The 15,665-nt window shown below is 44.7% G+C and overlaps 1 protein-coding gene across 1 annotated transcript; it reads left to right on the forward strand.

Moving 5' to 3' along the window:
* Positions 1-6,674: 6,674 nt before the first annotated feature.
* Positions 6,675-15,660, forward strand: LOC104270745 (protein argonaute-3; the record flags this gene model as incomplete). Its single annotated transcript, XM_009865187.1, has 11 exons — positions 6,675-6,823; positions 7,555-7,675; positions 8,249-8,457; positions 9,317-9,453; positions 11,966-12,100; positions 13,356-13,443; positions 13,566-13,713; positions 14,029-14,171; positions 14,710-14,824; positions 15,033-15,166; positions 15,633-15,660. Coding segments are annotated over exons 1-11 (1,404 nt in total), but the record flags the coding sequence as incomplete, so codon positions are not given.
* Positions 15,661-15,665: the final 5 nt, after the last annotated feature.

The following is a 15,665-nucleotide window of genomic DNA, read 5'->3' on the forward strand; positions in this document are numbered from 1 at the left end:
TCGTTCGGGCAGGGAACTGCACAGCCGCCAGGCCGGGAGCTTCGCGGTGTTGCCTTCGGTCGTTTGATCCTTTCCTGTGAGGAGCACACGCTCAGTGTTTAAAATGTGTTTTGAGTGCCGGAGAAGGAATTTCTGCTGCGGTTTATCGAAAGAATTTGTCTTCTGATGGAAAAGGGGAGGGAGAGTTCAGATTTGGGCAGCACTGAACTTGTGCTGGCCAAGGGAGTGTCAGAAGCTCCTCAGAGTTGCCTTTCTGTCACACCAAGAGGTGCCACAGCTGGGGAAGAGAGGAGAGCGAAGGTGTTGCTGCAGAGCACAAGCTTTCAGGTCTTCAGCTGAAGGTTGGAGGTTGGCGTTAGCGATAGAAGAACTTGCCACCTGAGCCGTTGTCCTTGCTGAATGAGGTACATGGCGGAGTTGAAACCGTTGTAGAAGGACGCTGGTTTTCAGCAATCATCTGCTAATTCAGATGGTGTGCCCGTAAACTGGGTGCCGTAAGCTACAGATATGACCTATTACAAGTGGCAGGAGTGGTGTTGATGTTCTGGGGAACCTGCTGGCTGTCAGACATGGTACAGGAGGTTACAAACTATCCTTGGCAAAGCACATATGGGTTAGTGCTCTGTCAGGAGGGGGAGAGGAGCGTTGATGTGAAGGTGGCTCTTCTGGTTGTGGTGAAATCAAGTGAGCTGAGGAAAGCCGTGAAATGCTCTCTGCCAAAAGGTGAAGCCGAGTAAAAGCAGCTCTCGGGTAACAACTGATTCAGGGTCGTGCATCCGCCACGAGAGCGTTCCAGAAGTGGCACCCTGGAACTGAGGATGCTCCGTGGCGTGATTGAGCCGGAGTGCTGTGTATGGCTTCCTTTGCGTTTCGTAAAATGCAAAAATGTCAAAAATTATTGTGCGTGTTGTTTTTACTCTGGTGCAGTGTGTTGTCAGTGAAGCGCCACAGACACCTTTAATCTTCTCTTCACTCTTCTGTGCAGACTTTGGGCAGATAAAATGCTGAGAATTGGCTTTTCTTTCTGTGTTAAGAGTAGTGACTTGGGAGGACCACTGAAAGTTACATTTTTGTGGGTGGGGTAGAGGAGGAAAGGGGAATGAATCATAAGTGCCTTCCAAAGTGATTCTGTTCCAGGACACGGGTGATGTGTGATGCAGTGGAAGTTTTCCTCGGGAGTTGGAGCGGAAGCTGTTTGACTCAGGATGTGAACTTTAAGAAATGTAATCCTCAGAGCTGTGCTTCCCTTTTGATGGGGGTGTCAGGATATTTCTTGAGCTAATTTCCAGTAGAAACGTAAAGAAATGACAGGAATATGCAGTTTATATGCCTTTCGAAACATCTGGTATGTGTTTAAACCGTATTCTGATGGAGCCGCATCTGACTCCAGCCGGTTACCTTGCGGTTGGTGGTTCGTGCTCTGCCTGGAGGAGGTGAAAATTCAGCTGATAGTCCTGGGCCTGGTGTTGAATTTGGGAGCGAGGAGTAGCAGCAAGGAGGGTGACTTGCCAGGTGGTCAGAGAGATCCTGATAACCAAAGTAATCTTTCTCTCTCGTTAGACTGAACTGTTTAACCGATCTGTCGTGCGAAGTGTTTACCTCTAAATTAAAGGAAAGTTTATAGTTTTGGTTTTAATGTTCTTCCGTCGTAGTATCTCAGTTCTTTGTGCTCTAATGTATTTTCCTGAAAATGATGAAATTTGTCAGGAATTTATTGCTGTTTAGGTTTGTTACCGTTCGAACTGCAGTGAGACCATGTGTCTCCAATCTCGGTGTTCTGCCCTCAGATGTTTTTCAGGCAGTAAACTGGAGAAAGGGGAACTGCTGCATCTCAAGTTTGCAACCTGACTGTCAGGTAGAGGGACAGCAGCAGTTCAGAGCTGGTGAGTGTGGGGAAGGAATTCTGCGATTTTCCAAATCGGTCAGTATGAAACCAGGATAACCAAAGTGAGAGCTGTAAGAATTGCGCGTTTCCTCGTAAAGTGTGGAGTGGCCTGTTGGGTGTTTTTTAGTGTAAACGCCAGCACGTGTTTCTTTTGGTGGCGAAACAAAGTACGTCTACACCCAGTGATAAAGGTTGGGGGAGTTTACCTTCCCCGTTTTGGTCTGTGGAAATACCTCAAGGGGAGGAGTGTTGCTGTGTTTGTGTTCAGTAGTTAGCTGTTCACTTTACAATGTGCGTGTAAGCTGCTTTTTTGAGCTTAAATTTCTTTATGATTAGATTACTTTATTTTTTAATGGTTCAGAAGCATTATTGTCTTGCTTCCAAAACACTTCCCTGAATTTTCTGTAACTTTCTTGGGGTAGAGCACGGTACCACCCCGGTATTTACTTGTGCAGTTGGCTCTCGCTGGCATGAGAATGTTGACTTTCGATGAGTTTTAACGTGACTTATTTTCTGAACCTTTAAAAAAAAAAAAAAGTCTAAATTGCGAGTCGGAATGTTGAGGCAATGTGGATTGCATTACTCATAAATACTGCGATGCCACCCAGTGAGGCTGCAGCTCAGAAATACGGCAATTCGTGAGTTCTGGCATAAGTAAGGAGCTCCATGTTGAAACCAACGTTTCAATGTAATCTCCCCTGGGTATTTTTTTAATGTGGGGTTCACTTCTTTTTTGTTAGTGATCGGATTTGCTTTGGGCTCCACAGGCTGGGCCTCTGAGTCCAAGCAGAGGCCAGGGGCCCTTTGAAAGGGAGTATTTTTTTTCTCTTCCCCCCCTCCATGGAGAGCTTTCCCCCGTGTGCCGACTCCAGCCTGAGGAGAGGATCTGTTCGACAAATCTGCCCTGTGTTCCTGAGCCAGACTTGCAAGAATATTTTACCTGTTAAGTCCTCTGTCATGTGTTTAAGCTGTTCAGTCGCCCATTCAGTTGGAGAATTAGAACTGTTTTATAAACAGAAATAAAACTGTTAAGTAATCATCTGTGAATGTTTTTTGGTTTTATAATGCTGAAGCCACAGTAGGAAAGAGGATTTTTTTTTTTTTTTTCTGGTACCAATGTCTCTGTAAGGAAAGGATCATGCTGGGAAATGTGATTTTTTTTCTGTTAGCATCTTGCTAGAAATCTGTATCTTGCTTCGTGCTGTAAAACCGCCTTACGTGCCAGCAGCTCCGCTTTTCCATGAAATGGTTTGTTGAAAGTATTTGCAGGTTTCTGTGCTTCTGCTCTTTCTGTTGAGGCTTTATTCCGATTCAGGCTCCGTTTGGTTGCTAGGTAGGCTCGAGCCGGTGCTTTGGATGCACGCCAGATGTGTTCCCTACTGCAGGCTGCATTGCCATAGAAATTACAGTCAATTTTTGTTGTGTTTAATCTTTATTATAGCATCTGTAATTCTGCGGAAGAAAAGATTCTGATTCAGAGCTTGTTTAAACCGTCAGAGTGACTCCCATACTGGTCCAGAATGTGATCTGGCTTTAATGGAATTCTCCAACTGTGGATTTGAACAGTGACAACTGCAGATTTCCACTGTTTCAAATTCTGCTGGAGCAAATGGTTCTGTTGGTGGAGATGCCACATAATCGCACTCGAAATTGTATTTTTAATGTTACTCCAAACTTCAGCTCTTTGAAAAAGCAGTATTGGTATGAGCTTTTTCCTTCAGAATACATTTCAGAAACAATACGCTCGCTCCCTTTCAGCAAGTACGGGGGCTTTTTTTAAATGCTTTGAAAAATTTGTTTCCTCATTAAACCCTCTCAAAGTGACCATGCCCTTTTCCCATCTCTTTTTTTGGGGGGTTGTTGGAAGATCGGACTAAATCTGAGCGTGGTGTTGGGCGGGGACAGCCGCATGCCCTGCCTGCCCGTGGGAAACGCCGCCGTAAATCCCCTGGGAGTCGAGATACCGGCTCCCAACGCGGCCCCGGGGGTGGGGGCAACCCGCGGTCCCTGGGCCGCCGTGCGCAGCGCTGACACTGCTGGCAGAGGGGCTGGATGGAGCTCGCCTGGTTTAGCGTTTCTCCGGTTTGCAGACAAATCTTAAGGGCTTTTGCTCCTACTTGTTTATTGAGCATTCACTTGGGAGAAAAATGTCTTCAGCACTGCTGAAGGTTGTTTGTAAATAATGACTTCAGCAAACCCTGCCAATTGTAACTTATAAATTGACGTGCGGTTTGGTCCTGAAGAGATTATTTTTTTTTCTCTACCTTGTGTTGTTACTCATTTAAATGTTTATTTGAATATTTCCTCTGCAGGTTTTTCCTGTATGTTTTCTAATGAGTAACCGGCCATTCGGCAGGTTACCGATGGATCTTGTATCTTGTTGAAACGTGCTCCCCTGCTGTGTAAAAGCCTTCCCAGAACCCGTCTGAGGTGTCAGTTTTAGTTCCTCTCTGGGGGTTCGCTGCTCTGTGGTGTTTGTTGTTGACTGTCAATGCTGGGGACTTCCCTTGACGGGTTTTGTGAATCGAGTGCCGTTCTGGCAGGCTGCATAGCCTTGGCTTGCATTTTTTCTTGTATTTTTAAGAACCTACTAGGCACGTGTAGGTATCTGATGCTCTAGTGGCACAGCAGAAGAGGTTCTTAAAGACAAAGGAGTTTCTTCTCCAAAGCTCAGGGGCACGGCGCCGGGCAGAGCCGCTCCGGCCGCGCCAGCAGCCTCATGTGATGCTTCTGCCAAGAGTTTTGAAACTTCGACTTGGGTTTTGCAACGGTTAAATATCACGAAGGAGTCCGTGGTTCGGCGCTACTTCAGAGTAAGGCTACTTTTAGTAGTTTTGGTTCATGTCGTTATTTCCGTGAGCTTGACACAGGACTTAGGCATGAAGTTGAGTCACGGAGAGATACGGGAGCAGGAGCCGTCCTGGGAGAGCGGCGCTCGCTGCTTGTGTTTGCTGCGCTTTGAGTCACCGGTTTGGAGCCAGTGGCACAGACTTTCACAACATGCAATCTGGTAATTTAGTGTATTTTGGAAGCAGGATATTCCGAGTGGGTGCTGGTGTATTTGGACAGGGAGAGTAGAATTGAATCACAACATGCTCGTGTTTTTAAGTTATCCAAGGGAGTGTGTGTATTGCACAACGTGATAGCAAAAGCGGCTGATTTTTAAAAAATTATTCCTGGATATAGGTCAGTACTTCATACTCATTTGTTGGTCACTTAATTCCCAGATTGTCTTCACGGTGTTTCTTCTGTGCTTAGAGATTTTAGCAGCTGCTTTTACATTTTACATTATTTTAATAAACGGGACGTGGGGAGGCAAAGCAGACCAGACTATAGCAACCTTTCCAATGGTACCTTTATTTCAGTGGTTTTGTTGGCATTTCCTGCAGATACGATTGAAATGTAAACCATGGCATGTGTGTCTTTTTGTAATATTACAATAAGCGCTCGAGTCGTTTATGTTACTCGAATGTTCAGTAGTAACTTCTGGAGTATGCTGATATTCTGAAAAAATAGTTGGAGTAAATTGTAGAGCTGCTTTTACACGTGTGACTGTATTAAAATGAGGAAAAAGTTGAAGAGAACAGATGTTTGGAGGAAGTTTTGCATCAGCACAGTCTGTGAGGGTGTTTTAAACAATGCTTCTTGGTTTGTGTTTTTGTTTTATCTCTGGACTCCAAGCCAAGCCGGCTCAGAATTTTTTGGCCGGTTTCTGGGTTCAGCCAGACTGATGTTGCAGTGGAAGTTTAGCTTTGATGTTCACTTATTCTCAGTACGTGGCCTCCTTCAAGATAATGCGATTTTTTATTTTTTTTTTCCAGGAATGGTGGAGGTTAATCAAGAGGCAAATAAGACATTTTTACCAGCACTTGACATTTTAACTCTTGTATGAAAATGAGTGGGCTGGGATCGCTGTCTGCGTCACTGAGTAGGAGGAGAGGGGAGAACTTTTTAACTAACTTAATCGAATACTCTGTAAATCATGACATTTGTACGATGAGTAATATTTTAAAACTCGGGCTGCAAAGCATGTAGAGTTTGTTGTTTCTTGACTGGAAAAAAATATTTTTAAGTAGACATACCAGTAGGAATTCTTAGAAGTGGAGTGCATGTACTACTGTGTTTGGGTTTGTGAGACATGAGTAGCCCAGATGGTGAGCTGAGGAAGTTCGTCTGATGATGCAAAGTAAATTAAAGAAATAACCAAGTGAGAACGTGACCTGGGTTACTAGGCAGGCACTTCTAACTGACTGCCGGAATACCCATCGCGCTGCAGCTTTTGCTGGTTTCTCTGAGCAGCTGTGGTGTTCTTCTCTAAGGTTTAGGTAATGGAGAATTTCAGAACCCGGTGTCTAATCTGAGTCTTTCCTCTTCTGGTCGGCCGGCTGTATCGGTGTGGTTAGGAGGTGAGGGTTCTACTCTTCATCCATTTTCAGGCAGTGAAATTCAAGGATAATCTGTCTTTAAGATAATAAGGGCACTGAAATCAAGAGTTTATTGCAAACAACGTATGTCAGTCCAGAACTGCTCCCGTATTCTTGTGTCCTGTGACAGCTTTGTCATTAGTGGGGCTTTCGGGAAAGGGACTTGCCAAAGCCTGGCGACAGTAGGACAATAGTTAGTAAGTGTCGATGGGGGACAAGTGAGTGTACCTGCACGTGCAGGGAGCCTAATGTATTTTTAAGGGGCTGAAATGTAAGCCAGCAGTACCTTCGGCTTGTCTGTCGGGCTTATCTTCTAATCTGGGACTTTGTTTTCTCCCGCAGGACCCGTCGGGGCGCAGCCCCTGCTCATGGTGCCCAGGCGCCCCGGCTATGGCACCATGGGCAAACCCATTAAACTGCTGGCCAACTGCTTCCAAGTTGAAATCCCAAAGATTGATGTCTACCTCTATGAGGTGGATATCAAACCAGATAAGTGTCCTCGGAGGGTGAACAGGTAAGAAGGTGAAATTTGCATTGTGATTTACACCAATACTGACGTTTTTTAGCAAGAGGGAGGCCTACTGAAGAAAACAGTGCAGGAGCACAGCTGAGTGCTCTGAAGGTGTTTCGAAGTTGCCTGAGTGTGTTGATGTGCTTTTAGCCAGCGCAGGAATTTGCATTCTGAGAGTGTAGTAACAGAAAGACCTGCAAAACGGAGAATTTCTCTTCCCTTTCCCCAAGCCCCAGCTGAGAGGGGAAAGTGCTGCTACTAATTTGGAAGAGGAAGTCACCTCCTGTTAATTGAAGAGCTGATGAGCCTTACTGGGCAGACAGTAAAATTAACTACGGCTGCCGCAAGCTGGCAGAGCTCTCAGCTGTGCCTCTGCACTAGTTTTGCAAAATACCAACTTGTGCATTCCTTCCAAGGTAACTATGTCCTTGTTTTCTCTAACAAAGGTCGTAGAAAAGCCTCAGTCATTTCTAGGACTTTCTGAAGGTAGTGCAATAGAAATATTTTCCAGTATTTGAGCATTTGCGTTAATTGTGATTTTGTTCTGTAGCGTTTATCTGTTATTTTAGAGGAAGTATGTGGAGTGCCTTTCTGGCGTATCAGTGGGTGTTGTGGAGTTCACCTGAGTAATTCCATTGTTGAAACTACTTCAGCAAAACACGGGATGTGTGGGAGCCGGTTCCAGTCTAATACTTCTTCGAAAACATCTTCAGTGTAAATATCAATTTTTCTAGGGAGGTGGTGGACTCAATGGTGCAGCATTTTAAAGTGACAATATTTGGGGACCGTAGACCGGTTTATGATGGGAAGAGAAGCCTCTATACAGCCAACCCGCTTCCTGTGGCCACTACTGGGGTAAGATAACTGAGAAAAAAAGAGATTTGTAACAGCTTCATAGGAAAGAACAAACCAAAAAACAAGCCCAACTTCTAATATCGCTGAATGCGGAAAAACTGAAAGTGTCTGCCAGTATCTGCATTGAAGTCCTGATGTATTTTCTGCAAGTTCCAGTGCATGGAATTGTGCATCTAGTGCTTGCATTCAGAACTTCCCCTACAATTTAGTCACATCTTTCTACAGTGAAATCCATTCAATACTCAGTTTTATGGGCTGTAATACGTTCTCTTATGGTGAAGTACTATCAGGGAAATCTAACCACAGTGTCTGTGGAGTTAAGAGTTTTCTGCTTCAAGATGACAAAGAGTTATGCGATCCTCCTCTGCTTGGTGAGGACCCAGTTCTCTTTATTTTGTGCATTTCATAATGTACTTTTATCAAATGTGCTCTGTCCTAAATAGCTGAAGTTTTGAGTCTCTGGCCCAGTTACGAGAAGAAGTGGGAACTCGAGGCTACCAGACTGGAGGCTAAACAGCTGCTCTTTTTTTTTTTTTTTTTTGCTTTTTTCCACACCTCCCCTCTCTCACCCAGGTGGATTTGGATGTGACATTACCAGGAGAAGGTGGAAAAGATCGTCCCTTCAAAGTGTCAATAAAGTTTGTTTCTCGGGTGAGCTGGCACTTGCTGCATGAAGTTTTGACAGGAAGAACCTTGCCTGAGCCTCTGGAACTAGACAAACCTATCAGCACTAACCCTGTTCATGCTGTCGATGTGGTGCTACGACACCTACCCTCCATGAAGTAGGTTCACTGTCTTCCTGCAGTCTGTCTTTACCTGAAGTATCCCCACTGGGAGACCTTCATCCCTGTTTCTTCACAGGTGAAAAGAAAAAATGCTCGTTCCCCTTAGGCAGTGGAGCCGGTTAGCTGAACTGGGGAGCTGGAAGCTAGTTATTTTGCCAGTGTGTTTCTGTAGGTAGTTGAACTCCAAAGCAGGTGATGTATTTGTTTGAGAAGCTCAGGAAACAGGAGACACTTATAATAGGCCTTAATTAAAATGCTCCAAGCTTACAGCGTGTTGTAGCACGGCTTTCGTGTTTTCTGCTCAAGGTGAGCCAAATAACGCACGCTTCATGACTGTCTGAAAGCAAGAGTCTTCTTAACCCATTGATATGCCATCGATGGGGCACGCTTCTTGTGTTAAATCCACAGCTGATGCTGGATTCCTGTCCTGATGAAGGGTATTACTCTTTATCTCGGAACCCCAGCGCCTTAGAGCAGGCCAAATCAATTTTGCTTTAGACGGTCAGTGAAAGTCACTGTTCAAGTTTGACTGCTGGCTTTAGACGGTGGGATGGCTTTGCACTGGTGATTTTCATGGGGTGTAACTGACTCTTAAAAAACCCCACGTTGTGATTTTTATGGAAGCCAGTGTTCCTCAGCTACCCTGGCTCCTAAGCAGCCGTGAATGTTTTGTCTAGATTTACAAGCACTGCGATGGGGACAGGAGCATTCAGAGTGTATTGTTTAAACTTGGTTCTAGGCGCAGATTTCTGGTACACAAAATTGAAAAAACCGATGCTGTGTGTTAAAATCTTTCTTACTGAATTTTTTTACTTTGAAAGCTGTAGCATGAAGGTGTGGTCATCTCTTTCTCCAGGTATACCCCTGTGGGCCGCTCCTTTTTCTCAGCCCCGGAAGGCTATGATCACCCCCTGGGTGGGGGTAGGGAGGTCTGGTTTGGATTCCATCAGTCTGTTCGGCCTGCCATGTGGAAGATGATGCTCAATATTGATGGTAAGTTGGGTTAAGGATAGGGATAAGAATAGCAAGGACCTTGCCATTCGGTCATTTTACTGTCACGGTGCTTGGGTTTGTGGAACCATGTTTCTGTGTGGTGATAACTTTTGCTGCCGTCTGTGCAGAGGGATTTAGTAACCAGAAGCATCTCATGCGCTGATTTCTTAACTCATTGTAAATAATAATTTGCTAGAATTTGTATCAGAATAAGAAAACTTTCAAACTCGAATTGCTTTATTATAGGGGAGGAGTTTTCACCTGAAAATTACTTGCACCTTGTTGCTCAGTTCACAGATTTAGTAGTTGTCTCTTGTAATACCCTTACAGAACACAACATAACTGCAGAAGTTGTAATGGTAATAAAGTGAGATTGTAATAATCAGGTGTGTGTATGTGTACACTGGCTTCCTGTTCAGACCAGACCTGTATGGCAAACGCTACCTAGAAATCCTAGTTTTCTTTCTGGATTTGTCATCACGTCGGTGTTTCAGCAGCAATTTACCTGTCACATTTAAAAAAAACTCTCTCTAGAAAGGAGAAGCCCAGCATAGCTTGTTTTCCTACTTAATTTTCTGTGCTGGTACATCCACAGTAATACAGGCAAGTTGCTTCAGACGTGTCTCCATGCAGCTGCCTGTGGTAGCTCAGTACTTCCAAGAAAACTCTGTAAAACATATCACAAACACTTTTGTGAATAGGGCTAATTGGAACAGGCTTTCTTATGCAGAACAAGATCTGCTTTGCACCACTTGATTATGAAGTCCCAGATGAATGCGTCTGAGATCGACTGGAGTGTGTGGCGGGCTCCGTGGTGCTGCAAGCGCTTGCAGTCTATTGAGTTGTTAAACCCCCTATTGAAAAATGTCAGTGTTTGAGGCGCAGGTGCTGCTGAAAGTTTTCTCTAATTCACATTCTGTTCTCCCTGTCTGGTTGAAATGCTTTATAAACCCAAGGTAAATACTCTTTGTCTTTTTTTGCACCGGGTTAAGCACTGTAGCTCGGGTTGTGCTTACTGCCTGACTTGGAACATAATAAAATGTTGCAGGCCACGCCGAGCTTTCGTGATGAAAATTTGCAAGGCCGTGTGTTCTGGCGTCCCTAAATTGTGGACGATAGCGGTCTAACTTCAGATGGGTTTGGTGTTGTAAAATTACCTTTCCAACAGCAGCCATGGGGTAGCTTTGTTTTGTAAAACGAATGTGAAAATCTCACCAGTCTCAGGAGCAATCGATACTGGTCTCGACGTGCTGGGTGCCGAGGTAACTGCCATTAAGGTAGGACGAGAGTGTGTATTTACACCAGTTTATGAGGTGCTGCCCTATTACTTTCTGTGAGGCAGGTTTTTCCTACCAGCATTAGGAAGCGTAGCAGCAATTCATGCGGTAGAAATTTTTCCGTCCTTTCCGTGAATGAGAAACTGAAGAACTTTGCAGGCTGCGATTTACAGGGTAACCTCTTTATGTTGCGGTTTGAGGCTGCGGAGATTCCATTCGACTCCGTCACTTGATTTTTGTTCTGGCTGTCAAACTCGCACGAGGTTCTCTGTGAAATCTGTTTCTCTGCCGCACACGTTGTGGCGTGACGCACGTCCCTGTGGGCGTGTGCCGCTCGTGCGTGTCCCAGGGCGTTGGCTGGGACGCGGCGTGTGAAGCTGGCGGCCTGCTCGAGTGACGCGCGCCTGAGGAATGTTCCCTTGTGTTAGCACAGAGATGTGGTGGTTTTGGATGAGGTCTGGAAATCTAAAACAGCTTATTGAGTATTTCTTTTCTATTGTTGCCATTTAACGTTTTAAGCGTATGGAGTAGTTTGCTTGTGCCTGAGCCATGTCTGGTGCTGCCTCACCTTCCTTACGATTGCTCGTAACGTTGTCAAGATTATTTACGGTTGTCTTTTATGGAATCGGTGAACTGTCCTGTTTAAAAGCAGTATATTGTCACTTACTGGGACTGTGGTGTCAGTGGGCAGGGCGGGCAGGGGATTCGGGTAGATGAAGGGTCGCACACACCACTGCGCTGACATGATTTGTCTGTAGTCGAAACAGCGCTCGTCTTGCTACCAAATACTGTTTCCAGAATTGAGCAGGTTGTATCATTGATGAAATTATGTTGTATAATCATAGCTTTTCACGTTAAAAAGTTTTCAGTAGAGAGATATTAATACTGTCTGTGCATGCAGCCCCACACAGAGTCGAAAGATAACGTCTCTTGGGGATGCTGTAGCTCTCTAGAAATAAATGTTATCTGGGGAAAGACCCTTGTGAAGCCCTGAAATGCAGGACGACTGTGCTGGATGTTGCAGGATGACTGTGCTGGAGGCTGATGTGTCACTGAGGGCCCTGTGCTGCCTTTTGTATACCTGGTTGTTGCAGGGCTTCCTGATCTGTTTTGAGAAATGTGTGCTGCACCACATTTGCTTGAGGGTTATGTGGAATTTCAAAAACCATTCATTTGTACTGCTTCACAACATTCTGACTTGGGCCTTTTCACACCTAATATTTTGCTCTTTTCAGTTTCTGCCACTGCCTTCTACAAAGCACAACCTGTAATTCAGTTTATGTGTGAAGTTCTTGACATTCACAATATCGATGAACAACCGAGACCTCTGACTGATTCCCATCGCGTAAAATTCACCAAAGAGATAAAGGGTGAGTAGGAATGAGTGTGTTCTGTCCCAGGGAACGCAGCCCAGTTAATTCGAAGGGACTTGTTCGAACTGGAAACCTCCCAGTTCGCTGTGTCGGAAGGGCCCTGGGACTGCCGAGAGAGTTGCGCTGTGCCTGCGTTGTAGTTCTAGTCCTGATTAAAATGACACAGCTCTACAGAAAGGAAAGGTGAAAACTGAGGTGTGTTCCCGGCTGCTGAAGGATGGAAGGAGGAGGTGCAGCGTTTGTTGCCTGAGTGGCCGTTGCCTCGCAGGATGGCTGGAGGCCGTGGGGGGTTTGTGCTGTGGGTCTCGCGCTGTTTAAATGCCGAGGCAAAGTGGAAATTGATTTTGAAGCTATCGTCTCTGGTTCCTTGAACGTATGCCGTTGCAGTGACTTCTAATAACTGATTGCCTTATGGAAAAACAAGTACCACTCGCTAACTTGCAGATGAGGGCCAAATTCCATTCCAAGGGGATTGCATAAGCTGCTGCTTTGAGTAGTTTCACTCCATATATGCTACTTTGCTTTGTGTTTCCCATATCCTTCAGTCCCTTGTGATCTGCAGAGAGAGAAGCCTTGAAAGAGCTTGGCTTTTCAAAGCTCTGCTCTTAAACACTTGTGTTACGTGGTGCAAGGTTAGAACATATTGAAATACTGGACAGCAAAAAATATAAATCTGTTTATGACCAGAGTCATAAACTGGTGTGTTCCTAGAATAGTCGTTAGTGAAAACAAACTTAAAGAAATTGTTTTGTAGTAGTTCTAACAGACCTCCTTTGTACATCTGCCTGGAAGACCAGTACCTGAAGAATGAGAAGCTTGGTCTGGGCTGCCTCAGACAGACACTTGGTTACCGTAGTCACACAATGTTGGAAGGTTACCTTTGCTGTTAATAATATGTTTTTTTACTAGTATAGTATCTGGGAACTCCAGCCAAGCTGATGTGATCACGTGGAGTGAAACAAACACTGCGCTAAAAGAATTGGCAGCCTGCGAGCAGCTCTGGGAGGGCAGTGCCTTCTGTAGTGTCCCAGCAGAGTAATGACAAAGCACTGGACGGGTTCCAGATATCTGTCTCTTCACATCCTTTTCTGCTTGGCCACAGCAGCTTGGTGGTTTCTTTATTTTGTATTTTCTCTTAATGCTTGTCATGGTTTAAGCCGAGCCAGAACACTTTCTGTTTCGAGAATTCTGGTGTCTCCTGTGCAAATTTTTGTGAAGTTATGACATCAGGGGTTTTGGTGCTTTCGCGCAGGTCTGAAGGTAGAAGTGACTCACTGTGGAACGATGAGAAGGAAGTACCGTGTTTGTAACGTAACAAGGCGGCCTGCAAGTCATCAAACGTAAGATGCTTTTTGTCAGAGTGTAAACGTGTAACCAGACCTAATATTTTATTGGTTTTGAGGATGTTGATACTTGCCATCTAAGGTTTTCGTACGTTTTATTAAAATGTGTATCTCTTCAGCTTTCCTTTGCAGTTAGAGAACGGCCAGACTGTGGAGAGAACAGTAGCACAGTATTTCAGAGAGAAATACAACCTCCAGCTGAAATACCCTCATCTTCCTTGCCTACAAGTGGGACAGGAACAGAAACACACCTACCTGCCTTTAGAAGTAAGGAACTTGTTCTGATCGATCAGCTTGTTACTGGCAGGCTGTATCGTTTTGCCAAATGTTAAGAAGCAGTGCCCTTCTCAGTGCGGACACGTTTACATATTTCCACGTTTGTTTTTCTTTTGGCCTCACTAAAGACTATCCACATTTTTTAAAGTGCTTTAAACTTTAGAACGATGAGAAAGAATATGCAGTTGCTCAAACACGCTGGGGGTGTGTTTTATAGCAGTAGCGTAGTATTGAGTACGTACAGGACGTGGGGATCTGCGTCAAAGTGCTCCCATCGTGTGCTCATGCCTCTGATTTTCCTTTAAGGTATGTAACATCGTAGCTGGCCAGCGGTGTATCAAGAAGCTAACAGACAATCAGACATCGACTATGATAAAGGCCACAGCAAGATCTGCCCCAGATAGGCAAGAGGAAATAAGCAGATTGGTTAGTTCTTTAATTATGGTTCGGTTTGGTACAAACTAGTCCGTTCTTTCCTTCCTTCTTGCCCTTCAACTTAATAGATTTTAACTATTTCTTAAATAAGGTTCATAAACAGATCGCTCTTATTGGAAACAATCTGGGTTTTGAGCTAACGAACTAGCCAAAATTATTCAATTAGAGTAAGGTCATTCTGGAAAATGCAGAAGACATGATTGTGTGGTAATAAAATTATTTATTTAATCTTGAGTTTGCCTGTCTCTAAAGGAGAATGCTTTCTGATCCATCCTGTGAGTAAACAGAATGTTTTTGAATAAGCATACTCCAAAAGAGCACTTCAGTAACTAAGAGAACCAAAAAAAAATAAATCTCATCCACTATATCTCATGGGATTAATGATTTTCACTGGGGATAGGTTGATAGTGTTGAGCAGTGAAATCTGAGCCTTTTCTCAGTGCTGAGGGAAATTGTTGTGGAACACTTCTCCTGCATTTCTGTTAGTCTTTTTGTGGTATGAGTTAGTAGATAGTTCTGTAACACGGAAAAACTCTTCTTCCAGGTGAGAAGTGCGAATTACGATGCAGATCCCTTTGTTCAAGAGTTCCAGTTCAAAGTGCGGGACGAGATGGCCCATGTCACGGGGCGCGTGCTCCCAGCACCCATGTTGCAGTACGGAGGACGGGTGAGCTCTTTGCTTTCTCTTTTGTTTCTGTTTGGCAGAGGGATTTCCCATCCACACTGGCTATTTTGGTTGGTTTATTTGCATTGTGTGATACAGGGATCGGAGTTTCAATGGTAAACTTTCTTTTTTTTTGTTATCCCAAAATTGAAAATAGCCTGGGCTTTTTCTTCCTCGGTCACTTGAACGCCTGTCGCTTTTGTTCCCGCAGAATCGAACAGTGGCCACCCCGAGCCATGGGGTATGGGACATGCGAGGGAAGCAGTTCCACACCGGTGTCGAGATCAAAATGTGGGCTATAGCTTGCTTTGCAACCCAGAGACAATGCAGAGAAGAAATACTGAAGTAAGGCATGTCATGGTTCAGGCTTTGGACTGTTCTCTCAGTGAAGCCATCTTAATGAAATCATGAATTACAGGACTGCTAATGAGCTTTTACCTGGTTTTAATCATCCGAGATGTTAGGGAGAGAAGCCAAGCTGGTTTGCTTCCTTGTTGGGAGCTGCAGTTATAACTGTGTACCAGGGTATGCTGTGGGGTTCTGGCCCTGTGGCCTTGCTGCTTTGTGTCTAGTTCCTCTGGCAGCTCGAATGAAGTACTAAAGGGGTCTGAACTATTTTATTTTTCCCCCCGCATTCTGGCCTAGTGTGTTTTAAAGCTGTACAGCCTCCCCACAACGAATATTTAAAAAATGCTGCTTTAAAAGCTCTTTGGAATTGTCTTCATTTAAGTAACAGTTCCTGTGGCCCCTTGTGCTTTGGTAGCTGTGTGCTGTCGTTACTGCGTAAATTCAAAAACCTTCTCATCTTCAGGGGTTTCACGGACCAGCTGCGCAAGATCTCCAA

The sequence above is a fragment of the Apaloderma vittatum genome, unplaced genomic scaffold (genome assembly GCF_000703405.1).
Source record: "Apaloderma vittatum isolate BGI_N311 unplaced genomic scaffold, ASM70340v1 scaffold42132, whole genome shotgun sequence".
NCBI lineage: Eukaryota > Metazoa > Chordata > Aves > Trogoniformes > Trogonidae > Apaloderma > Apaloderma vittatum.